The following is a 24,975-nucleotide window of genomic DNA, read 5'->3' on the forward strand; positions in this document are numbered from 1 at the left end:
GGGGCCCCCTTATTAACAGGCTGGTAAAGCCTAAGCAGTTGTTGATTTGTTTGGTGTATGAAACACGGTTTAAAGGACAGACGTATTGTGCAGCAGGTATGCGAAACCTTCTTAATTACGGAAAGTCCGAGAATGTTTCTGAGAATATACAATGACAACAGAGTTGGAGGAAAGTGCGATTCTAATTTATTATTAGTCGTCGAGTAGGAAGCGAATACATTGCTTTTTTTTTTAAATTTACGCTCTTTAATAAATAATAATTTATGTGTTACCTCTATATGGGTTACATGGTTATCACCACTGGGCTATTAGAGCAATAATCGTCTCGGGTGGTAGTTTATGTTCTGTGTTTACATTCATAGAAGTTCGATAATATTATAATTATGAGTTATTCGAAGTACATATACCGCTTAAATATATTCGAAAGAATGATATACTTTATACAGAATTATATATTGAAACATTGAACGATACATCTACCATCGCTTTATTATTTCTTACGCATTAATTACACAGTCGTCGTATTAAGTATATAGTAAGTACAGCAGAGAAATATTTGATCGATATAGTTGTCGGTCGCTTGAGCTATTCCGATGATTATATTGTAAATATCGTTGGCTTTGAATATATTTTATCATCAAGGGACAGCTTCTTATTGTTGGTATTTGGCGGAGGGTAACGATGTTGAGTGGTAAACTCCTTCTAGGTAGATTCAGGGAGAGGACAAGAGGTAGCTATATAATTCAAAAGCATTAATTGTTTTCCTTCTGCTTGAAAGAATGATTTATTGTCATTAGCCGATTTTGTGAAAATTTGTTGAAAAATTTGCGGCTAATTTTCCCTTCAAAGTGTTCCAAAAAAGTGAAAAATTGAAATTTCGAAAAACCCTCCCAGCGTTACCTGGGGAAAACTGTTACCTAACGAATGAACTTTGAGTTTTTGATTTCAGATGATGCAGCACCAAGTTATGAGCAATTCTACTTTTTTCCGAGACACGTCCGAATAATTATTGCCATTGCCGTATTTTTTAATATTTCTCCGTGAAAATTTTATACAATATTCTTCGAATGTCATACTTTAATGTACTATTGGTTTTAATAAAGAGTATCTACAGCCAATCTACCTAAAAAGTTTTGATAAATTCCCATATATCGCGTTATTTCTGTTCGTACTATACCAGGATGGACGGCATTCACTGTAACACCAGTTCCTATATGACATAAAAAATAATGCTTTATCGATTGTATTATTTATTCAAAAATAAATTTTATTTTCTGTTAAAATGACAAAACCTTTCAATTTATTTGCCAATTCCTTTGTAAATAGAATATTAGCTAATTTGCTCTGTGCATATGCTTCGCCAGGCTCATAGGTTTTCTCATTATTCAAATCGTCGAATTTAATTTTGCCACGCTTGTGTGCACTACTTGAAACATTTACAATCCTTGATGGTGCAGAATCTTTTAAAGTGTCTAACAATAAATTTGTTAGTAAAAAGTGTCCTATATGATTCACACCAAATTGCAATTCAATTCCTTCTTGGGTATACATCTTAGGACATCTCATTACTCCTGCATTATTTATAAGAATGTGAAGCTTTCTTTTCTTGTGTTCTACAATGGAAACAGATAATACAAATTATGCTATAGACCTATTGATTTAGAAATAATAAGTTCAGGAAGAATTTCTTCCCAATTTAGTATTCAAAAATAGATGAACACTTTATACATATAACAAAGCTATGTTATTTCATTTCATTTCATACTCTAACATAGGATATGGTATATACCTTTCTTAAATTGCTCTGCAAAATCCCTAATACTTTTTTGAGATGCTAGATCACATGGTCTACAATAAACATATTTATTCCTACTTTCTACTACTATGTCACGGCGTGTCTAAAAAAATGATCATTAATTTTATATCTCACATTTTAATATTACTCTTAATATGATATAAATCATTTTTTTAAAATACATTTTCACATTTTTCCATATCTCTACAAGCCATTATAACTTTAGCCTCTCGTTTAGCTAAATCACGAGCTATTTCTTTACCAATTCCAGTATTTGCTCCTGTTACAATAATTACTTTGTCAGTTAATTTTTTATCATTCTCATATAATTCTCCACTAAGATAATCTCTGCAAAACAAAGAAATGAATAATAAGTAAAGTAAAATATAATTTCACGTTTAAATAGGATCACTTACATATTGATTTATATTTTACGAATAAACAAAGAATGAGCAATCATGTTATTCTATAATAAAAACGTAGTATAAAAGAATAATCTTTTTGCAAACTATAGAGACATTACCTAAGTATGTAACCTCCGCCAATGATGGTTATACCGGCTGAATATATATAAAAAGGTTTTGAAACAGCCGCAAACATTTTTCTAAATAAATAAAACTGCACCAATAATTAACGGCAATTTTTTAGAAATAATCAATAGCATTAATTATCAATAATTTAGTAAAACATTGTACGATTTGTTTTTTCCTTCAAGTAATATACAATGTACACACGCACGTGTATCTCAATGTAAATGGCATAACTGAATTTGTAACAATTCAATCATGAAACAAATATACAATAGATTTTGATAATATTGATTAAAATGCAATAGTCCATTTCTATATATTATAATTTTTCTTAGTTTATTGTCATTGTTAATTTATATTATTTTAATCATAATTAATCATAATTCATCATAATTAATTCGGATTCTGTTTCGAATACATGTCAAGTCATGGATATTGGATGATCCAAAATAAAGAGCGAAATTTAATACTCAGAAACGTGTAATGTATTTATCGCAAATACAAAATTCTATACATTATATTTTATATAATTGATCGTATTTGATCGTATCAGACAGTAACAGAAAATAGATGAAGACACACACGCACGCGCGCACACAACATCTTTACGATAAATCGAATTGAAAATATCGAGTTTTCAGTATCGAATCTGTCAATGCTGTTAATGTTTGTGTACTTTATTCGATTCTCATCTGACGTGGAATTTTCTAATTTTGCTGTCAGAATTACATCTGTCATAATTAATCAAATCTGAACACGTTGTATATTGTACAAATTTTTTATTTTTTTCTGTAAATACTATAATTTAATATGTCGTTACGGAGAGCGTTATTCGTTATCAGAGATATAAAAGTATTACAAAGAACGCTTATTCATAGAAGATTTCAATCCTCACGAAAGGTTTGGAATTATATCTAAGCACGATTTTATTTTTTATTACTTTTCTATTATTGCATAAGATTTTTAAACTTCGTTGCAACCAGAGAAATTTTCTAATTTTAGTCGATATTAGCTTTAACTTGATAACCTGACCGCTTGCAAATTGTAAGTGTAATGTTAATATTAATGATCTATAAATTTTAATATATTATACAAAATTATTCAATTAGCTTTCATTATTAGAGCAGCAATCAGTACATGTTAACAACAAAATTATGTACCATATCGTCATTCACTGCTATGGGTATTTGGGGTCTTACAAAAAAGAGAGGTGACAACGAAGCAATCATAACTACAAAAGAAGTTCTAATAGCAAAAGCCGATGCATTATACGAGCAAGAACAATACCAGGAAATACATGACCTTCTAATAAATTATAAAGTAATGACATTATGTATATCACTTATAAATGTAGATAATAAAATTGAATATTTTTATAGGATAGCGGTGATATTGAAATTATATGGCGTTTGTGTAGAGCAATGTATAAATTGTCTAAAATTGTGAGTGAAGTGGATGGAAAGAAATTAATTTTCGAAGCTTATGATTTAATACTTGAAGCACTTGAGATAAAAGAGGATAATTGGGCTGCACACAAATGGGCATCGATTCTTCTTAATTCTAAGACTCTTTATGAAGGAGTAAAAGCACAAATAAAAGAGTCATATAATATTAAGAAACATATGCTGGTATATTTCATGATAATATATTAATATATATATATATATATATATATATATATATATATATATATATACTTATAAATATTTCATTCCCTGACACAATGTCAAGCAATTGTATCGAATATGTTTAATGTCGCAGAGAGCAATGGAACTAAATCCAAAAGAACCAACACTTATGTACATGCTTGGTACTTGGTGCTATCAAGTTGCTGATTTAACATGGTATCAAAGAAAAATTGCATCTGTAATATTTGGAGAACCGCCATCTTCATCATTCGAGGAAGCTCTAAAATATTTTGAAACTGCAGAGGAAATTGATCCCAATTTCTATAGTCAAAATTTATTAATGTTGGGAAAAACCTACTTAAAATTAAATCAAAAAGAGCTAGCTACGAAATATTTAAAAATGGCCCTTGATTATCCTGCAAAGAACGAAGATGATCGAGATGCTAAACAGGAAGCGCAGAAGTTGTTAAAGAAATTTTAACAAACTGGACAGAAGTTATAATTTATTATATGATAAATTGGAATTGAAGGGATAGAAGGGATAAAGAAAAATTTAGAATCTATCTTTTAAGTAGAAGTATAAAATTTATTTACTATAATGTACAATACAACTTATGTGTGATGAGCCTGTTATACACAACATCTATTTACAGTTCCCAAGTAAAGTAAGTAGTAGTTCCCATATAAAGTAGTCCCCAAGTCTAATTAGTTTAGCGATCAGGAGAGTATTCTTCTTCTTCTTCTTCTTCTTCTTCTTCTTCTTGTTCATCTTCATTCGTATTCCTGCGACGCCCCAGAATTGCTTCTACTTGCAACCTGGTGAGCAACTGGAGATATGGACGTGCTGCTGGGCTGCCTGATCTTCGTCCCGTCCTTCCCGTCCTTCCCGTCAGATGGTATAAAAGGTAGCAATGCAGGCCAAATTCCGAGATGAATTCACCACATGGGCAAATAAAGCTCACCATAACGTAATTCGGTGGTAAACTGTCTGGAGATTGTGTTCTGATGTGCAAGCTATTGTAACCAAGCGGGCACTCTCCCATCGTTTTGTTATAAGGCACGATCTGGAAAAATAAAATTAAGATAGGTAAATAAACAAATAAAATAAATAATTTCAAACAAATTGTTTGAAAAATCAGTGGAAGAAACGATTTGAAGGAAATAAAATACTTACTGCTCCAAGTGTGGTGAAGATGTATAAGGACGCTTTCAATCGCGAAGCGCTTCCAAACGTGAAGAACTTTCGAACTCGAAGTACTTCCAAATGCGAAGAAGAATCTGGAAAAATAAAATTAAGATAGATAAATAAAAAATAAATAAATAATAAATAAGGAAATAAAATAAATAATTTCAAACAAATTGTTTGAAAAATCAGTGGAAGAAACGATTTGAAGGAAATAAAATACTTACTGCTCCAAGTGTGGTGAAGATGTATAAGGACGCTTTCAATCGCGAAGCGCTTCCAAACACGAAGAACTTTCGAACGTCGAGAATTTTCAAACGTCAAGAACTTCGAAGCGTCAAGAACTTTCAAACGTTCTGTTCGATAGTCGAATTGGGAATGTGATCTCCGAGCTAGTTGTCGAGCTTATATAGACGCCATTTCGCTTCATGTTTGCCACCATTGCCTGGGTTAAGACTCTTAAGGGGGCCCCCTTATTAACAGGCTGGTAAAGCCTAAGCAGTTGTTGATTTGTTTGGTGTATGAAACACGGTTTAAAGGACAGACGTATTGTGCAGCAGGTATGCGAAACCTTCTTAATTATGGAAAGTCCGAGAATGTTTCTAAGAATATACAATGACAACAGAGTTGGAGGAAAGTGCGATTCTTATTTATTTTTGCCCCTTTAATGAGGGTCATAACACCGGTCCGCACCTTTGTTAGACGGAGCGCCCGTCCCGTTGATCGTGGCTACGTTGGGCGGCAGGCTGTCGCCCCGAGCCAAAGTTCACCGTCGCTAATCCCGAACAGTTACCATCGGCTTGGATAACTGCGATTGTTTCATTACGGCTATAGTAGACTCTAGATTACAATGTTAGGAGGTTAGGAGGGGCCCCGGCGTCCTTTCGTCTCCGACATATTGAAACATTGAACGATACATCTACCATCGCCTTATTATTTCTTATGCATTAATTACACAATCGTCGTATTAAGTATATAGTAAGTACAGCAGAGAAATATTTGATCGATATAGTTGTCGGTCGCTTGAGCTATTCCGATGATTATATTGTAAATATCGTTGGCTTTGAATATATTTTATTTTCCTATCGCTTCGATGCGTGACAGAGCGTCGGCAACATTATTGTCTAACCCCTTGATATATCTTATGTCGGTAGTGAATTGTCCGATGTAATCTAGTTGCCGGAATTGTCGCGGCGAACACTTATCAGGATCTTGGTTGAACGCATATGTAAGGGGTTTATGATCGGTGTAAATTATAAAATTTCTCCCTTCAATGGCGTGTCGAAATCGCTTTACCGCAGTGTACATAGCGAGTAATTCGCGGTCGTACGCGCTGTACTTTCGCTGCGCGGAGTTCAACGGTTTGGTAAGGAAACCTAACGGCTGCCAAGAGTCGTTGACGCGTTGCTGGAGGACCGTTCCTATTGCATAGTCGGATGCGTCTACCGCGAGGCTAACAGGTGCGCCAGGTATCGGATGCGCTAACATCGTGGCGTTAGCGAGGGCGCGTTTCGACTCGCGGAAGCTGGCTTCGGATTGCTCTGTCCATTTGATGGGCGCGTTGCCCTTTTTTCCTCCTTTTAATAGGTCGTTTAGGGGTTGAAAAATTTTTGCGGCCCCCGGTATGAAACGTCGGTAGAAATTAATCATACCGAGGTACCTGCGTAGTGATTTAACGGTCCCGGGGAGCGGTACTTCTACAATAGCGTCAACGCGTTCGGCTAGCGGCTTTATCCCGTCGGCGTTTACGGTGTGTCCCAAGAATGTGATTTCGTTCACACCGAATTCGCACTTTACTGGGTTGATGACTACGCCATACTCGTTTAAGCGTTCAAACAAAATCCGAAGGTGTTCGCGATGTTGTTCTTCGGTTTCGGATGCGATTAAGAAATCGTCTATGTAAGCGAACACGAAGTCCAGACCACGGGTAATTTCGTCAACGAATCTTTGACACGTTTGCGCGGCGTTTCGAAGCCCAAACATCATGTTGGTTGCTTCGAAAAGTCCGAAAGGTGTCGTGATCGCGGTTTTCTTAACGTCTTCTGGCGCGATCGGGATTTGGTGGTAAGCGCGGACAAGGTCGATTTTTGAGTAGACACGCTTACCGTACAGATGTTGCGCGAAATCTTCGATATGTGGTGGGGAGTACCTGTCGGGTATGGTGCGAGCGTTCAACGCACGATAGTCGCCGCATGGTCGTAGACTTCCGTCCTTCTTTGGGACGACATGCAGGGGTGATGCCCATGGACTCTTCGATGGCCGCATTACTCCTTGCTCGATCATTGTTGCGAAATCCGCCTTGACTTGCTTGAGACGATCCGGTGCGAGACGTCGAGGTTTACTGTAGACGGGTGGCCCGGGTGTGGTTTCAATATGGTGTACCACACTGTGTCGGATTTTCTCTCGTCCGAAGGCCGGTGGACGAGTTAGATCCGGAAACTCCGCCAAAAGTCGATGGTAGACCGATTCGCCGATTACGGTTTTGATGGATATTTCTTCCGTCGTGGCAGCATATCCCCTTGTTGATAATTGGGTTGTCGTGTCGAGGAGTTGTTTGTTTCGCGGGTCCACGAGCAACCCATAATGGCTTAAAAAATCTACGCCTATGATAGGCGTTTGAACGTCAGCAATTACGAAGTTCCACTTGAAGGCTCGTCTTAGGGACAGGTTAAGGCCAATCGCAGTGGTACCATACGTTGCGATGCGCGTCCCCCAGTTGGCCGCGAATAGTTCGTACGCGTTTTTCTTGACGTGCCTATGGATTTTACTGCGGGGGTATACGCTGATGTCGGCGCCGGTGTCTACAAGGAAAGAGATCTTCGTTCCCTTGTCCGTAACGAAGATGCGGCGGGAACTCAGGCCGTCGTCGTCTGCCGCGTCTACGGACGGCTGGTCTCGTTTCCCGACTTCCACGTGCATGGGAAACGACAGCTCCTCGCGCGTTCTCCGAACTTTGCATGATAGAAACACAGACCGTCTTGCCGTGGCCGATCTCGCGAGCGCGAACGTCGGTGGTATCGCGAACGCGAGCGTGATCGTGATCGTGATCGTGGTCGACGATGATTAATCATGCTCAACGCGTTCATCTGTGCCTGCAACTGTGATATTTGCTCGCTCAACACGTTGATTGCGGCGGCCATTGGTTCGTATACTCCAGCGTTTTGCGCTGGTGGGTCCATTACTGCCGTTACCCGGGCGGTGCGCTGAAAATCCTCCGTGAATTCTTCAGCGATCAGGTCCGCCTGCCGCAATAACCTTTCTGGGTCCGAATCGTCGACTGCCGCGAGGACACGCCTGATGCGGGCGGGTAATCGGTTCCTCCACAGCGTGAGGGTAAAATCATCGGGCGTGGAGGGGCTGGAGAGTTTTTTTAAGTGTTGGTAAAACTGGGATGGCTTTCTATCTCCCATCTCCTCGCTTTCCACCAACTTCTTTATCCGGGTCGCGTCCGTATCGGATAATTTGCGAATGAGCGCATGTTTTAATTTCTCGTAGCGTCCGATGTCTGGAGGGTTCGTCATTAGGTCTTCGACGTCCTGGAGCTGTTGATCGTTTAGGCATTTTGCCAGCGTCACGTACTTAATGGTGTCTTCCGTAATTCGCGCTGCCTCGAATTGTCTCTCCAGAAGGGCAAACCATGCCGCCGTGTTCGTGGGCAGCAGTGGAGACATGCTGATCACCTGGCTGGCTATGGTTCCCTGTGTATTACTTTCCATCGTCGCGGTGCACTCAAAATCGGTGGTTAAAAACGATAGCACTATCACGGTCACCTCTTTCACTAAATGTCACGTTAAATCACGTCGGGGTTACCAGTTTGAGGTGGTATGGTGATAGGTGCGTAAGGAACTACTCTTGGTGTTTTTAACGAACAATAGTTTAATTAGAACTAATCAACAATCAGAGTTAACAATTAACAACTAACAATTACACTTAACAGACAACAGGTAACAACTAACAAATAACGATAGACACCGAGAGATCATTCGACGCGTTGCTATGCAAATAGTACCGAGGAGTTACACATTTAATGGCGCAAGACAGACTGACTCTGCTTTTGTTTCGGATCGCGCAGATTCTTCCCTTCGTAGCCCATCGATATCCCCCACTAGCGTGCATTCATTAGATGTGCCGCCAGTGCTGGCACGTGTATGCTCTTCCGAGAATTCGGCGGAAAGAGTGTGAAGATATCGATGGTACATTGGGCACGTCGGTGTTGCGCTTTGGCGGCGTCGCGCTTTGCATCCGGAGCCGTTGAAAAGTTCCGTGGCCCGTGCCGCCACAGATCTATAAATTTTAATATATTATACAAAATTATTCAATTAGTTTTCATTATTAGAGCAGCAATCAGTACATGTTAACAACAAAATTATGTACCATATCGTCGTTCACTGCTATGGGTATTTGGGGTCTTACAAAAAAGAGAGGTGACAACGAAGCAATCATAACTACAAAAGAAGTTCTAATAGCAAAAGCCGATGCATTATACGAGCAAGAACAATACCAGGAAATACATGACCTTCTAATAAATTATAAAGTAATGACATTATGTATATCACTTATAAATGTAGATAATAAAATTGAATATTTTTATAGGATAGCGGTGATATTGAAATTATATGGCGTTTGTGTAGAGCAATGTATAAATTGTCTAAAATTGTGAGTGAAGTGGATGGAAAGAAATTAATTTTCGAAGCTTATGATTTAATACTTGAAGCACTTGAGATAAAAGAGGATAATTGGGCTGCACACAAATGGGCATCGATTCTTCTTAATTCTAAGACTCTTTATGAAGGAGTAAAAGCACAAATAAAAGAGTCATATAATATTAAGAAATATATGCAGGTATATTTCATGATAATATATTAATATATATATGTCGGAGATGAAAGAACACCGGAGCCTTTGGAATTTTGGATAATCCCGCAACATTGTAACCTAGAGTCTACTATAGCTGTAATTGAACAATTGTAGTTATTCAACCCGATTGTAATTATTCGAGAATTGTGATAATGAGCTTGGGCTCGAGGCGACAGTCAGTCGCCGAACGTAGCCGCGGTCACGGGATGAACGCTTTGCCTGACAAAGGTATGGAGTAATTCTATAGCTCTCCTTAAAAGAAATATTTGTGGCGACACGCGACAGTAAACATTCCAACGGTTTCTGTCCCGTGGCTCGCCACGTGCAGACCCTATTCTTCGAGTAAGATGATTGCCAGATGTCGATGCGTCTCCGCAGTACATGTTCGGCTAGCCCGAGGGCCCGTTATAAATCTTAAGGTTTAGTTAACTAAAGTCCTTCAAACAGACAAACGGTCTTTGTCCCAACTATGGGAAGATAGGGGAGACATATTTTTCAACGAGCGGCGTCTCCCACTAACAACTTTCCCTCGAGGGCGGCTAGCATCCTTTTCTAACCACCGATATGGAGATTGACCAATTAGCAGCAACGTCAATTTCCCTTACTTTCTGAACGAAGGCTTTTCTCGACGAATCCGATGATCTCGTATCCTTAGACACACCCCGTTATAGTTTTCCTGTGTGGCATCATCGGGACGGGAAAGGCATTCTCGCTCGCGATCTCATCGATCAAAGAGTAACGCTTTCGCGATCAGTGATTATTCTCAGACTTAGACTTTGTGAGTACGTTCTGTTGTCATCCCGTTGGCCGCGGATTCGTTATTTAGCCCGAGAGCATCGTCACTAGTGTCGCGAGTGCCGAACCGCCGTGATCAATTGTTAAGACTGTAATAATTCTATCATTGTAATAAACTACGCCTGTGTGTACCGTATCAATGGCTAATCCTCGAGAAGATTCATTTGACGCCCACAACCCCATTTCCAGTGATGATCCGACAAATATATATATATATATATACTTATAAATATTTCATTCCCTGACACAATGTCAAGCAATTGTATCGAATACGTTTAATGTCGCAGAGAGCAATGGAACTAAATCCAAAAGAACCAACACTTATGTACATGCTTGGTACTTGGTGCTATCAAGTTGCTGATTTAACATGGTATCAAAGAAAAATTGCATCTGTAATATGAACCGCCATCTTCATCATTCGTGGAAGCTCTAAAATATTTTGAAACTGCAGAGGAAATTGATCCCAATTTCTATAGTCAAAATTTATTAATGTTGGGAAAAACCTACTTAAAATTAAATCAAAAAGAGCTAGCTACGAAATATTTAAAAATGGCCCTTGATTATCCTGCAAAGAACGAAGATGATCGAGATGCTAAACAGGAAGCGCAGAAGTTGTTAAAGAAATTTTAACAAACTGGACAGAAGTTATAATCTATTATATGATAAATTGGAATTGGAGGGATAGAAGGGATAAAGAAAAATTTAGAATCTATCTTTTAAGTAGAAGTATAAAATTTATTTACTATAATGTACAATACAACTTATGTGTGATGAGCCTGTTATACACAACATCTATTTACAGTTCCCAAGTAAAGTAAGTAGTAGTTCCCATATAAAGTAGTCCCCAAGTCTAATTAGTTTAGCGATCAGGAGAGTATTCTTCTTCTTCTTCTTCTTCTTCTTCTTCTTCTTGTTCATCTTCATTCGTATTCCTGCGACGCCCCAGAATTGCTTCTACTTGCAACCTGGTGAGCAACTGGAGATATGGACGTGCTGCTGGGCTGCCTGATCTTCGTCCCGTCCTTCCCGTCCTTCCCGTCAGATGGTATAAAAGGTAGCGATGCAGGCCAAATTCCGAGATGAATTCACCACATGGGCAAATAAAGCTCACCATAACGTAATTCGGTGGTAAACTGTCTGGAGATTGTGTTCTGATGTGCAAGCTATTGTAACCAAGCGGGCACTCTCCCATCGTTTTGTTATAAGGCACGATCTGGAAAAATAAAATTAAGATAGGTAAATAAACAAATAAAATAAATAATTTCAAACAAATTGTTTGAAAAATCAGTGGAAGAAACGATTTGAAGGAAATAAAATACTTACTGCTCCAAGTGTGGTGAAGATGTATAAGGACGCTTTCAATCGCGAAGCGCTTCCAAACGTGAAGAACTTTCGAACTCGAAGTACTTCCAAATGCGAAGAAGAATCTGGAAAAATAAAATTAAGATAGATAAATAAAAAATAAATAAATAATAAATAAGGAAATAAAATAAATAATTTCAAACAAATTGTTTGAAAAATCAGTGGAAGAAACGATTTGAAGGAAATAAAATACTTACTGCTCCAAGTGTGGTGAAGATGTATAAGGACGCTTTCAATCGCGAAGCGCTTCCAAACGTGAAGAACTTTCGAACTCGAAGTACTTCCAAATGCGAAGAAGAATCTGGAAAAATAAAATTAAGATAGATAAATAAAAAATAAATAAATAATAAATAAGGAAATAAAATAAATAATTTCAAACAAATTGTTTGAAAAATCAGTGGAAGAAACGATTTGAAGGAAATAAAATACTTACTGCTCCAAGTGTGGTGAAGATGTATAAGGACGCTTTCAATCGCGAAGCGCTTCCAAACACGAAGAACTTTCGAACGTCGAGAATTTTCAAACGTCAAGAACTTCGAAGCGTCAAGAACTTTCAAACGTTCTGTTCGATAGTCGAATTGGGAATGTGATCTCCGAGCTAGTTGTCGAGCTTATATAGACGCCATTTCGCTTCATGTTTGCCACCATTGCCTGGGTTAAGACTCTTAAGGGGGCCCCCTTATTAACAGGCTGGTAAAGCCTAAGCAGTTGTTGATTTGTTTGGTGTATGAAACACGGTTTAAAGGACAGACGTATTGTGCAGCAGGTATGCGAAACCTTCTTAATTACGGAAAGTCCGAGAATGTTTCTGAGAATATACAATGACAACAGAGTTGGAGGAAAGTGCGATTCTAATTTATTATTAGTCGTCGAGTAGGAAGCGAATACATTGCTTTTTTTTTTAAATTTACGCTCTTTAATAAATAATAATTTATGTGTTACCTCTATATGGGTTACATGGTTATCACCACTGGGCTATTAGAGCAATAATCGTCTCGGGTGGTAGTTTATGTTCTGTGTTTACATTCATAGAAGTTCGATAATATTATAATTATGAGTTATTCGAAGTACATATACCGCTTAAATATATTCGAAAGAATGATATACTTTATACAGAATTATATATTGAAACATTGAACGATACATCTACCATCGCTTTATTATTTCTTACGCATTAATTACACAGTCGTCGTATTAAGTATATAGTAAGTACAGCAGAGAAATATTTGATCGATATAGTTGTCGGTCGCTTGAGCTATTCCGATGATTATATTGTAAATATCGTTGGCTTTGAATATATTTTATCATCAAGGGACAGCTTCTTATTGTTGGTATTTGGCGGAGGGTAACGATGTTGAGTGGTAAACTCCTTCTAGGTAGATTCAGGGAGAGGACAAGAGGTAGCTATATAATTCAAAAGCATTAATTGTTTTCCTTCTGCTTGAAAGAATGATTTATTGTCATTAGCCGATTTTGCGAAAATTTGTTGAAAAATTTGCGGCTAATTTTCCCTTCAAAGTGTTCCAAAAAAGTGAAAAATTGAAATTTCGAAAAACCCTCCCAGCGTTACCTGGGGAAAACTGTTACCTAACGAATGAACTTTGAGTTTTTGATTTCAGATGATGCAGCACCAAGTTATGAGCAATTCTACTTTTTTCCGAGACACGTCCGAATAATTATTGCCATTGCCGTATTTTTTAATATTTCTCCGTGAAAATTTTATACAATATTCTTCGAATGTCATACTTTAATGTACTATTGGTTTTAATAAAGAGTATCTACAGCCAATCTACCTAAAAAGTTTTGATAAATTCCCATATATCGCGTTATTTCTGTTCGTACTATACCAGGATGGACGGCATTCACTGTAACACCAGTTCCTATATGACATAAAAAATAATGCTTTATCGATTGTATTATTTATTCAAAAATAAATTTTATTTTCTGTTAAAATGACAAAACCTTTCGATTTATTTGCCAATTCCTTTGTAAATAGAATATTAGCTAATTTGCTCTGTGCATATGCTTCGCCAGGCTCATAGGTTTTCTCATTATTCAAATCGTCGAATTTAATTTTGCCACGCTTGTGTGCACTACTTGAAACATTTACAATCCTTGATGGTGCAGAATCTTTTAAAGTGTCTAACAATAAATTTGTTAGTAAAAAGTGTCCTATATGATTCACACCAAATTGCAATTCAATTCCTTCTTGGGTATACATCTTAGGACATCTCATTACTCCTGCATTATTTATAAGAATGTGAAGCTTTCTTTTCTTGTGTTCTACAATGGAAACAGATAATACAAATTATGCTATAGACCTATTGATTTAGAAATAATAAGTTCAGGAAGAATTTCTTCCCAATTTAGTATTCAAAAATAGATGAACACTTTATACATATAACAAAGCTATGTTATTTCATTTCATTTCATACTCTAACATAGGATATGGTATATACCTTTCTTAAATTGCTCTGCAAAATCCCTAATACTTTTTTGAGATGCTAGATCACATGGTCTACAATAAACATATTTATTCCTACTTTCTACTACTATGTCACGGCGTGTCTAAAAAAATGATCATTAATTTTATATCTCACATTTTAATATTACTCTTAATATGATATAAATCATTTTTTTAAAATACATTTTCACATTTTTCCATATCTCTACAAGCCATTATAACTTTAGCCTCTCGTTTAGCTAAATCACGAGCTATTTCTTTACCAATTCCAGTATTTGCTCCTGTTACAATAATTACTTTGTCAGTTAATTTTTTATCATTCTCATATAATTCTCCACTAAGATAATCTCTGCAAAACAAAGAAATGAATAATAAGTAAAGTAAAATATAATTTCACGTTTAAATAGGATCACTTACATATTGATTTATATTTTACGAATAAACAAAGAATGAGCAATCATGTTATTCTATAATAAAAACGTAGTATAAAAGAATAATCTTTTTGCAAACTATAGAGACATTACCTAAGTATGTAACCTCCGCCAATGATGGTTATACCGGCTGAATATATATAAAAAGGTTTTGAAACAGCCGCAAACATTTTTCTAAATAAATAAAACTGCACCAATAATTAACGGCAATTTTTTAGAAATAATCAATAGCATTAATTATCAATAATTTAGTAAAACATTGTACGATTTGTTTTTTCCTTCAAGTAATATACAATGTACACACGCACGTGTATCTCAATGTAAATGGCATAACTGAATTTGTAACAATTCAATCATGAAACAAATATACAATAGATTTTGATAATATTGATTAAAATGCAATAGTCCATTTCTATATATTATAATTTTTCTTAGTTTATTGTCATTGTTAATTTATATTATTTTAATCATAATTAATCATAATTCATCATAATTAATTCGGATTCTGTTTCGAATACATGTCAAGTCATGGATATTGGATGATCCAAAATAAAGAGCGAAATTTAATACTCAGAAACGTGTAATGTATTTATCGCAAATACAAAATTCTATACATTATATTTTATATAATTGATCGTATTTGATCGTATCAGACAGTAACAGAAAATAGATGAAGACACACACGCACGCGCGCACACAACATCTTTACGATAAATCGAATTGAAAATATCGAGTTTTCAGTATCGAATCTGTCAATGCTGTTAATGTTTGTGTACTTTATTCGATTCTCATCTGACGTGGAATTTTCTAATTTTGCTGTCAGAATTACATCTGTCATAATTAATCAAATCTGAACACGTTGTATATTGTACAAATTTTTTATTTTTTTCTGTAAATACTATAATTTAATATGTCGTTACGGAGAGCGTTATTCGTTATCAGAGATATAAAAGTATTACAAAGAACGCTTATTCATAGAAGATTTCAATCCTCACGAAAGGTTTGGAATTATATCTAAGCACGATTTTATTTTTTATTACTTTTCTATTATTGCATAAGATTTTTAAACTTCGTTGCAACCAGAGAAATTTTCTAATTTTAGTCGATATTAGCTTTAACTTGATAACCTGACCGCTTGCAAATTGTAAGTGTAATGTTAATATTAATGATCTATAAATTTTAATATATTATACAAAATTATTCAATTAGCTTTCATTATTAGAGCAGCAATCAGTACATGTTAACAACAAAATTATGTACCATATCGTCATTCACTGCTATGGGTATTTGGGGTCTTACAAAAAAGAGAGGTGACAACGAAGCAATCATAACTACAAAAGAAGTTCTAATAGCAAAAGCCGATGCATTATACGAGCAAGAACAATACCAGGAAATACATGACCTTCTAATAAATTATAAAGTAATGACATTATGTATATCACTTATAAATGTAGATAATAAAATTGAATATTTTTATAGGATAGCGGTGATATTGAAATTATATGGCGTTTGTGTAGAGCAATGTATAAATTGTCTAAAATTGTGAGTGAAGTGGATGGAAAGAAATTAATTTTCGAAGCTTATGATTTAATACTTGAAGCACTTGAGATAAAAGAGGATAATTGGGCTGCACACAAATGGGCATCGATTCTTCTTAATTCTAAGACTCTTTATGAAGGAGTAAAAGCACAAATAAAAGAGTCATATAATATTAAGAAACATATGCTGGTATATTTCATGATAATATATTAATATATATATATATATATATATATATACTTATAAATATTTCATTCCCTGACACAATGTCAAGCAATTGTATCGAATATGTTTAATGTCGCAGAGAGCAATGGAACTAAATCCAAAAGAACCAACACTTATGTACATGCTTGGTACTTGGTGCTATCAAGTTGCTGATTTAACATGGTATCAAAGAAAAATTGCATCTGTAATATTTGGAGAACCGCCATCTTCATCATTCGAGGAAGCTCTAAAATATTTTGAAACTGCAGAGGAAATTGATCCCAATTTCTATAGTCAAAATTTATTAATGTTGGGAAAAACCTACTTAAAATTAAATCAAAAAGAGCTAGCTACGAAATATTTAAAAATGGCCCTTGATTATCCTGCAAAGAACGAAGATGATCGAGATGCTAAACAGGAAGCGCAGAAGTTGTTAAAGAAATTTTAACAAACTGGACAGAAGTTATAATCTATTATATGATAAATTGGAATTGAAGGGATAGAAGGGATAAAGAAAAATTTAGAATCTATCTTTTAAGTAGAAGTATAAAATTTATTTACTATAATGTACAATACAACTTATGTGTGATGAGCCTGTTATACACAACATCTATTTACAGTTCCCAAGTAAAGTAAGTAGTAGTTCCCATATAAAGTAGTCCCCAAGTCTAATTAGTTTAGCGATCAGGAGAGTATTCTTCTTCTTCTTCTTCTTCTTCTTCTTCTTCTTCTTCTTCTTGTTCATCTTCATTCGTATTCCTGCGACGCCCCAGAATTGCTTCTACTTGCAACCTGGTGAGCAACTGGAGATATGGACGTGCTGCTGGGCTGCCTGATCTTCGTCCCGTCCTTCCCGTCCTTCCCGTCAGATGGTATAAAAGGTAGCGATGCAGGCCAAATTCCGAGATGAATTCACCACATGGGCAAATAAAGCTCACCATAACGTAATTCGGTGGTAAACTGTCTGGAGATTGTGTTCTGATGTGCAAGCTATTGTAACCAAGCGGGCACTCTCCCATCGTTTTGTTATAAGGCACGATCTGGAAAAATAAAATTAAGATAGGTAAATAAACAAATAAAATAAATAATTTCAAACAAATTGTTTGAAAAATCAGTGGAAGAAACGATTTGAAGGAAATAAAATACTTACTGCTCCAAGTGTGGTGAAGATGTATAAGGACGCTTTCAATCGCGAAGCGCTTCCAAACACGAAGAACTTTCGAACTCGAAGTACTTCCAAATGCGAAGAAGAATCTGGAAAAATAAAATTAAGATAGATAAATAAAAAATAAATAAATAATAAATAAGGAAATAAAATAAATAATTTCAAACAAATTGTTTGAAAAATCAGTGGAAGAAACGATTTGAAGGAAATAAAATACTTACTGCTCCAAGTGTGGTGAAGATGTATAAGGACGCTTTCAATCGCGAAGCGCTTCCAAACGTGAAGAACTTTCGAACTCGAAGTACTTCCAAATGCGAAGAAGAATCTGGAAAAATAAAATTAAGATAGATAAATAAAAAATAAATAAATAATAAATAAGGAAATAAAATAAATAATTTCAAACAAATTGTTTGAAAAATCAGTGGAAGAAACGATTTGAAGGAAATAAAATACTTACTGCTCCAAGTGTGGTGAAGATGTATAAGGACGCTTTCAATCGCGAAGCGCTTCCAAACACGAAGAACTTTCGAACGTCGAGAATTTTCAAACGTCAAGAACTTCGAAGCGTCAAGAACTTTCAAACGTTCTGTTCGATAGTCGAATTGGGAATGTGATCTCCGAGCTAGTTGTCGAGCTTATATAGACGCCATTTCGCTTCATGTTTGCCACCATTGCCTGGGTTAAGACTCTTAAGGGGGCCCCCTTATTAACAGGCTGGTAAAGCCTAAGCAGTTGTTGATTTGTTTGGTGTATGAAACACGGTTTAAAGGACAGACGTATTGTGCAGCAGGTATGCGAAACCTTCTTAATTATGGAAAGTCCGAGAATGTTTCTAAGAATATACAATGACAACAGAGTTGGAGGAAAGTGCGATTCTTATTTATTTTTGCCCCTTTAATGAGGGTCATAACACCGGTCCGCACCTTTGTTAGACGGAGCGCCCGTCCCGTTGATCGTGGCTACGTTGGGCGGCAGGCTGTCGCCCCGAGCCAAAGTTCACCGTCGCTAATCCCGAACAGTTACCATCGGCTTGGATAACTGCGATTGTTTCATTACGGCTATAGTAGACTCTAGATTACAATGTTAGGAGGTTAGGAGGGGCCCCGGCGTCCTTTCGTCTCCGACATATTGAAACATTGAACGATACATCTACCATCGCCTTATTATTTCTTATGCATTAATTACACAATCGTCGTATTAAGTATATAGTAAGTACAGCAGAGAAATATTTGATCGATATAGTTGTCGGTCGCTTGAGCTATTCCGATGATTATATTGTAAATATCGTTGGCTTTGAATATATTTTATTTTCCTATCGCTTCGATGCGTGACAGAGCGTCGGCAACATTATTGTCTAACCCCTTGATATATCTTATGTCGGTAGTGAATTGTCCGATGTAATCTAGTTGCCGGAATTGTCGCGGCGAACACTTATCAGGATCTTGGTTGAACGCATATGTAAGGGGTTTATGATCGGTGTAAATTATAAAATTTCTCCCTTCAATGGCGTGTCGAAATCGCTTTACCGCAGTGTACATAGCGAGTAATTCGCGGTCGTACGCGCTGTACTTTCGCTGCGCGGAGTTCAACGGTTTGGTAAGGAAACCTAACGGCTGCCAAGAGTCGTTGACGCGTTGCTGGAGGACCGTTCCTATTGCATAGTCGGATGCGTCTACCGCGAGGCTAACAGGTGCGCCAGGTATCGGATGCGCTAACATCGTGGCGTTAGCGAGGGCGCGTTTCGACTCGCGGAAGCTGGCTTCGGATTGCTCTGTCCATTTGATGGGCGCGTTGCCCTTTTTTCCTCCTTTTAATAGGTCGTTTAGGGGTTGAAAAATTTTTGCGGCCCCCGGTATGAAACGTCGGTAGAAATTAATCATACCGAGGTACCTGCGTAGTGATTTAACGGTCCCGGGGAGCGGTACTTCTACAATAGCGTCAACGCGTTCGGCTAGCGGCTTTATCCCGTCGGCGTTTACGGTGTGTCCCAAGAATGTGATTTCGTTCACACCGAATTCGCACTTTACTGGGTTGATGACTACGCCATACTCGTTTAAGCGTTCAAACAAAATCCGAAGGTGTTCGCGATGTTGTTCTTCGGTTTCGGATGCGATTAAGAAATCGTCTATGTAAGCGAACACGAAGTCCAGACCACGGGTAATTTCGTCAACGAATCTTTGACACGTTTGCGCGGCGTTTCGAAGCCCAAACATCATGTTGGTTGCTTCGAAAAGTCCGAAAGGTGTCGTGATCGCGGTTTTCTTAACGTCTTCTGGCGCGATCGGGATTTGGTGGTAAGCGCGGACAAGGTCGATTTTTGAGTAGACACGCTTACCGTACAGATGTTGCGCGAAATCTTCGATATGTGGTGGGGAGTACCTGTCGGGTATGGTGCGAGCGTTCAACGCACGATAGTCGCCGCATGGTCGTAGACTTCCGTCCTTCTTTGGGACGACATGCAGGGGTGATGCCCATGGACTCTTCGATGGCCGCATTACTCCTTGCTCGATCATTGTTGCGAAATCCGCCTTGACTTGCTTGAGACGATCCGGTGCGAGACGTCGAGGTTTACTGTAGACGGGTGGCCCGGGTGTGGTTTCAATATGGTGTACCACACTGTGTCGGATTTTCTCTCGTCCGAAGGCCGGTGGACGAGTTAGATCCGGAAACTCCGCCAAAAGTCGATGGTAGACCGATTCGCCGATTACGGTTTTGATGGATATTTCTTCCGTCGTGGCAGCATATCCCCTTGTTGATAATTGGGTTGTCGTGTCGAGGAGTTGTTTGTTTCGCGGGTCCACGAGCAACCCATAATGGCTTAAAAAATCTACGCCTATGATAGGCGTTTGAACGTCAGCAATTACGAAGTTCCACTTGAAGGCTCGTCTTAGGGACAGGTTAAGGCCAATCGCAGTGGTACCATACGTTGCGATGCGCGTCCCCCAGTTGGCCGCGAATAGTTCGTACGCGTTTTTCTTGACGTGCCTATGGATTTTACTGCGGGGGTATACGCTGATGTCGGCGCCGGTGTCTACAAGGAAAGAGATCTTCGTTCCCTTGTCCGTAACGAAGATGCGGCGGGAACTCAGGCCGTCGTCGTCTGCCGCGTCTACGGACGGCTGGTCTCGTTTCCCGACTTCCACGTGCATGGGAAACGACAGCTCCTCGCGCGTTCTCCGAACTTTGCATGATAGAAACACAGACCGTCTTGCCGTGGCCGATCTCGCGAGCGCGAACGTCGGTGGTATCGCGAACGCGAGCGTGATCGTGATCGTGATCGTGGTCGACGATGATTAATCATGCTCAACGCGTTCATCTGTGCCTGCAACTGTGATATTTGCTCGCTCAACACGTTGATTGCGGCGGCCATTGGTTCGTATACTCCAGCGTTTTGCGCTGGTGGGTCCATTACTGCCGTTACCCGGGCGGTGCGCTGAAAATCCTCCGTGAATTCTTCAGCGATCAGGTCCGCCTGCCGCAATAACCTTTCTGGGTCCGAATCGTCGACTGCCGCGAGGACACGCCTGATGCGGGCGGGTAATCGGTTCCTCCACAGCGTGAGGGTAAAATCATCGGGCGTGGAGGGGCTGGAGAGTTTTTTTAAGTGTTGGTAAAACTGGGATGGCTTTCTATCTCCCATCTCCTCGCTTTCCACCAACTTCTTTATCCGGGTCGCGTCCGTATCGGATAATTTGCGAATGAGCGCATGTTTTAATTTCTCGTAGCGTCCGATGTCTGGAGGGTTCGTCATTAGGTCTTCGACGTCCTGGAGCTGTTGATCGTTTAGGCATTTTGCCAGCGTCACGTACTTAATGGTGTCTTCCGTAATTCGCGCTGCCTCGAATTGTCTCTCCAGAAGGGCAAACCATGCCGCCGTGTTCGTGGGCAGCAGTGGAGACATGCTGATCACCTGGCTGGCTATGGTTCCCTGTGTATTACTTTCCATCGTCGCGGTGCACTCAAAATCGGTGGTTAAAAACGATAGCACTATCACGGTCACCTCTTTCACTAAATGTCACGTTAAATCACGTCGGGGTTACCAGTTTGAGGTGGTATGGTGATAGGTGCGTAAGGAACTACTCTTGGTGTTTTTAACGAACAATAGTTTAATTAGAACTAATCAACAATCAGAGTTAACAATTAACAACTAACAATTACACTTAACAGACAACAGGTAACAACTAACAAATAACGATAGACACCGAGAGATCATTCGACGCGTTGCTATGCAAATAGTACCGAGGAGTTACACATTTAATGGCGCAAGACAGACTGACTCTGCTTTTGTTTCGGATCGCGCAGATTCTTCCCTTCGTAGCCCATCGATATCCCCCACTAGCGTGCATTCATTAGATGTGCCGCCAGTGCTGGCACGTGTATGCTCTTCCGAGAATTCGGCGGAAAGAGTGTGAAGATATCGATGGTACATTGGGCACGTCGGTGTTGCGCTTTGGCGGCGTCGCGCTTTGCATCCGGAGCCGTTGAAAAGTTCCGTGGCCCGTGCCGCCACAGATCTATAAATTTTAATATATTATACAAAATTATTCAATTAGTTTTCATTATTAGAGCAGCAATCAGTACATGTTAACAACAAAATTATGTACCATATCGTCGTTCACTGCTATGGGTATTTGGGGTCTTACAAAAAAGAGAGGTGACAACGAAGCAATCATAACTACAAAAGAAGTTCTAATAGCAAAAGCCGATGCATTATACGAGCAAGAACAATACCAGGAAATACATGACCTTCTAATAAATTATAAAGTAATGACATTATGTATATCACTTATAAATGTAGATAATAAAATTGAATATTTTTATAGGATAGCGGTGATATTGAAATTATATGGCGTTTGTGTAGAGCAATGTATAAATTGTCTAAAATTGTGAGTGAAGTGGATGGAAAGAAATTAATTTTCGAAGCTTATGATTTAATACTTGAAGCACTTGAGATAAAAGAGGATAATTGGGCTGCACACAAATGGGCATCGATTCTTCTTAATTCTAAGACTCTTTATGAAGGAGTAAAAGCACAAATAAAAGAGTCATATAATATTAAGAAATATATGCAGGTATATTTCATGATAATATATTAATATATATATGTCGGAGATGAAAGAACACCGGAGCCTTTGGAATTTTGGATAATCCCGCAACATTGTAACCTAGAGTCTACTATAGCTGTAATTGAACAATTGTAGTTATTCAACCCGATTGTAATTATTCGAGAATTGTGATAATGAGCTTGGGCTCGAGGCGACAGTCAGTCGCCGAACGTAGCCGCGGTCACGGGATGAACGCTTTGCCTGACAAAGGTATGGAGTAATTCTATAGCTCTCCTTAAAAGAAATATTTGTGGCGACACGCGACAGTAAACATTCCAACGGTTTCTGTCCCGTGGCTCGCCACGTGCAGACCCTATTCTTCGAGTAAGATGATTGCCAGATGTCGATGCGTCTCCGCAGTACATGTTCGGCTAGCCCGAGGGCCCGTTATAAATCTTAAGGTTTAGTTAACTAAAGTCCTTCAAACAGACAAACGGTCTTTGTCCCAACTATGGGAAGATAGGGGAGACATATTTTTCAACGAGCGGCGTCTCCCACTAACAACTTTCCCTCGAGGGCGGCTAGCATCCTTTTCTAACCACCGATATGGAGATTGACCAATTAGCAGCAACGTCAATTTCCCTTACTTTCTGAACGAAGGCTTTTCTCGACGAATCCGATGATCTCGTATCCTTAGACACACCCCGTTATAGTTTTCCTGTGTGGCATCATCGGGACGGGAAAGGCATTCTCGCTCGCGATCTCATCGATCAAAGAGTAACGCTTTCGCGATCAGTGATTATTCTCAGACTTAGACTTTGTGAGTACGTTCTGTTGTCATCCCGTTGGCCGCGGATTCGTTATTTAGCCCGAGAGCATCGTCACTAGTGTCGCGAGTGCCGAACCGCCGTGATCAATTGTTAAGACTGTAATAATTCTATCATTGTAATAAACTACGCCTGTGTGTACCGTATCAATGGCTAATCCTCGAGAAGATTCATTTGACGCCCACAACCCCATTTCCAGTGATGATCCGACAAATATATATATATATATATATACTTATAAATATTTCATTCCTTGACACAATGTCAAGCAATTGTATCGAATATGTTTAATGTCGCAGAGAGCAATGGAACCAAATCCAAAAGAACCAACACTTATGTACATGCTTGGTACTTGGTGCTATCAAGTTTCTGATTTAACATGGTATCAAAGAAAAATTGCATCTGTAATATTTGGAGAACCGCCATCTTCATCATTCGAGGAAGCTCTAAAATATTTTGAAACTGCAGAGGAAATTGATCCCAATTTCTATAGTCAAAATTTATTAATGTTGGGAAAAACCTACTTAAAATTAAATCAAAAAGAGCTAGCTACGAAATATTTAAAAATGGCCCTTGATTATCCTGCAAAGAACGAAGATGATCGAGATGCTAAACAGGAAGCGCAGAAGTTGTTAAAGAAATTTTAACAAACTGGACAGAAGTTATAATTTATTATATGATAAATTGGAATTGAAGGGATAGAAGGGATAAAGAAAAATTTAGAATCTATCTTTTAAGTAGAAGTATAAAATTTATTTACTATAATGTACAATACAACTTATGTGTGATGAACCTGTTATACACAACATCTATTTACAGTTCCCAAGTAAAGTAAGTAGTAGTTCCCATATAAAGTAGTCCCCAAGTCTAATTAGTTTAGCGATCAGGAGAGTATTCTTCTTCTTCTTCTTCTTCTTTTTCTTGTTCATCTTCATTCGTATTCCTGAGAAGCCTCTGAATTGCTTCTGCTTGCAAGCTGCTGAGCAACTGGAGATATGGACGTGTTCGAGGGTTGCCTGGTCTTCCTGACCATCACACGTCCTCGGGTGTAGTTAAAATATTGGGTATTCCTAACATTAAATTTGGTACAATCAACATTAGTTACAACTTAATCAAATGTCAAATAAACCAAGGGTCCAGTTCGACAACA

The 24,975-nt window shown here is 38.2% G+C and overlaps 6 protein-coding genes and 2 long non-coding RNA genes across 13 annotated transcripts; 5 read left to right on the forward strand and 3 right to left on the reverse strand.

Annotated features, from left to right (window-relative positions):
• Positions 1–15,335, reverse strand: LOC126867920 (retinol dehydrogenase 13-like). 4 transcript variants are annotated; one of them, XM_050623012.1, is made up of 6 exons: positions 15,191–15,335; positions 2,319–2,328; positions 1,978–2,143; positions 1,790–1,898; positions 1,293–1,613; positions 1–1,210 (listed from the first exon to the last, which is right to left on the reverse strand). In XM_050623012.1, the coding sequence occupies exons 1-6, from the start codon at positions 15,213–15,215 to the stop codon at positions 1,095–1,097; spliced, it is 747 nt and encodes a 248-aa protein (XP_050478969.1). In that variant the 5' UTR covers positions 15,216–15,335; the 3' UTR covers positions 1–1,094. The 4 variants fall into 4 exon arrangements, with proteins under 4 accessions (XP_050478969.1, XP_050478967.1, XP_050478970.1 ...); XM_050623010.1 differs by lacking the exon at positions 2,319–2,328 and adding an exon at positions 15,139–15,148; XM_050623013.1 differs by lacking the exon at positions 15,191–15,335 and adding an exon at positions 2,371–2,515.
• LOC126867911 (regulator of microtubule dynamics protein 1-like) lies at positions 3,077–4,530 on the forward strand. Its single transcript, XM_050622997.1, has 4 exons — positions 3,077–3,225; positions 3,448–3,645; positions 3,705–3,953; positions 4,087–4,530. The coding sequence occupies exons 1-4, from the start codon at positions 3,136–3,138 to the stop codon at positions 4,432–4,434; spliced, it is 885 nt and encodes a 294-aa protein (XP_050478954.1). The 5' UTR covers positions 3,077–3,135; the 3' UTR covers positions 4,435–4,530.
• LOC126867909 (regulator of microtubule dynamics protein 1-like) lies at positions 3,221–17,388 on the forward strand. Of its 3 annotated transcripts, none has more exons than XM_050622994.1 (4): positions 3,221–3,369; positions 9,473–9,670; positions 16,525–16,773; positions 16,889–17,388. In XM_050622994.1, exons 2-4 carry the CDS (start codon positions 9,488–9,490, stop codon positions 17,234–17,236), a joined length of 780 nt encoding a protein of 259 aa, XP_050478951.1. In that variant the 5' UTR covers positions 3,221–3,369; positions 9,473–9,487; the 3' UTR covers positions 17,237–17,388. The 3 variants fall into 3 exon arrangements, with proteins under 3 accessions (XP_050478951.1, XP_050478952.1, XP_050478950.1); XM_050622995.1 differs by lacking the exon at positions 9,473–9,670 and adding an exon at positions 16,268–16,465 and having other exon boundaries at positions 3,226–3,369; XM_050622993.1 differs by lacking the exons at positions 3,221–3,369; positions 9,473–9,670 and adding exons at positions 15,897–16,045; positions 16,268–16,465.
• LOC126867947 (uncharacterized) lies at positions 5,601–6,208 on the reverse strand. Its single transcript, XR_007690480.1, has 2 exons — positions 5,820–6,208; positions 5,601–5,707 (listed from the first exon to the last, which is right to left on the reverse strand). It is a non-coding gene; the product is annotated as an uncharacterized LOC126867947 (long non-coding RNA).
• Positions 11,204–13,938, forward strand: LOC126867955 (uncharacterized). Its single transcript, XR_007690489.1, has 2 exons — positions 11,204–11,602; positions 13,770–13,938. It is a non-coding gene; the product is annotated as an uncharacterized LOC126867955 (long non-coding RNA).
• On the reverse strand, positions 12,821–15,285 carry LOC126867922 (retinol dehydrogenase 13-like). Its single transcript, XM_050623015.1, has 5 exons — positions 15,139–15,285; positions 14,798–14,963; positions 14,610–14,718; positions 14,113–14,433; positions 12,821–14,030 (listed from the first exon to the last, which is right to left on the reverse strand). Exons 1-5 carry the CDS (start codon positions 15,213–15,215, stop codon positions 13,915–13,917), a joined length of 789 nt encoding a protein of 262 aa, XP_050478972.1. The 5' UTR covers positions 15,216–15,285; the 3' UTR covers positions 12,821–13,914.
• LOC126867231 (regulator of microtubule dynamics protein 1-like) lies at positions 16,041–23,049 on the forward strand. The gene is made up of 3 exons (XM_050621471.1): positions 16,041–16,189; positions 22,520–22,717; positions 22,777–23,049. The coding sequence occupies exons 2-3, from the start codon at positions 22,535–22,537 to the stop codon at positions 23,047–23,049; spliced, it is 456 nt and encodes a 151-aa protein (XP_050477428.1). The 5' UTR covers positions 16,041–16,189; positions 22,520–22,534.
• Positions 23,050–24,078: 1,029 nt separating this feature from the next.
• LOC126867934 (regulator of microtubule dynamics protein 1-like) lies at positions 24,079–24,568 on the forward strand. The gene has a single exon (XM_050623036.1). It carries the CDS (start codon positions 24,116–24,118, stop codon positions 24,470–24,472), a length of 357 nt encoding a protein of 118 aa, XP_050478993.1. The 5' UTR covers positions 24,079–24,115; the 3' UTR covers positions 24,473–24,568.
• The last annotated feature ends 407 nt before the right edge of the window (positions 24,569–24,975 follow it).

This window comes from Bombus huntii, chromosome 7, assembly GCF_024542735.1.
Source record: "Bombus huntii isolate Logan2020A chromosome 7, iyBomHunt1.1, whole genome shotgun sequence".
In the NCBI taxonomy this organism is placed as follows: domain Eukaryota; kingdom Metazoa; phylum Arthropoda; class Insecta; order Hymenoptera; family Apidae; genus Bombus; species Bombus huntii.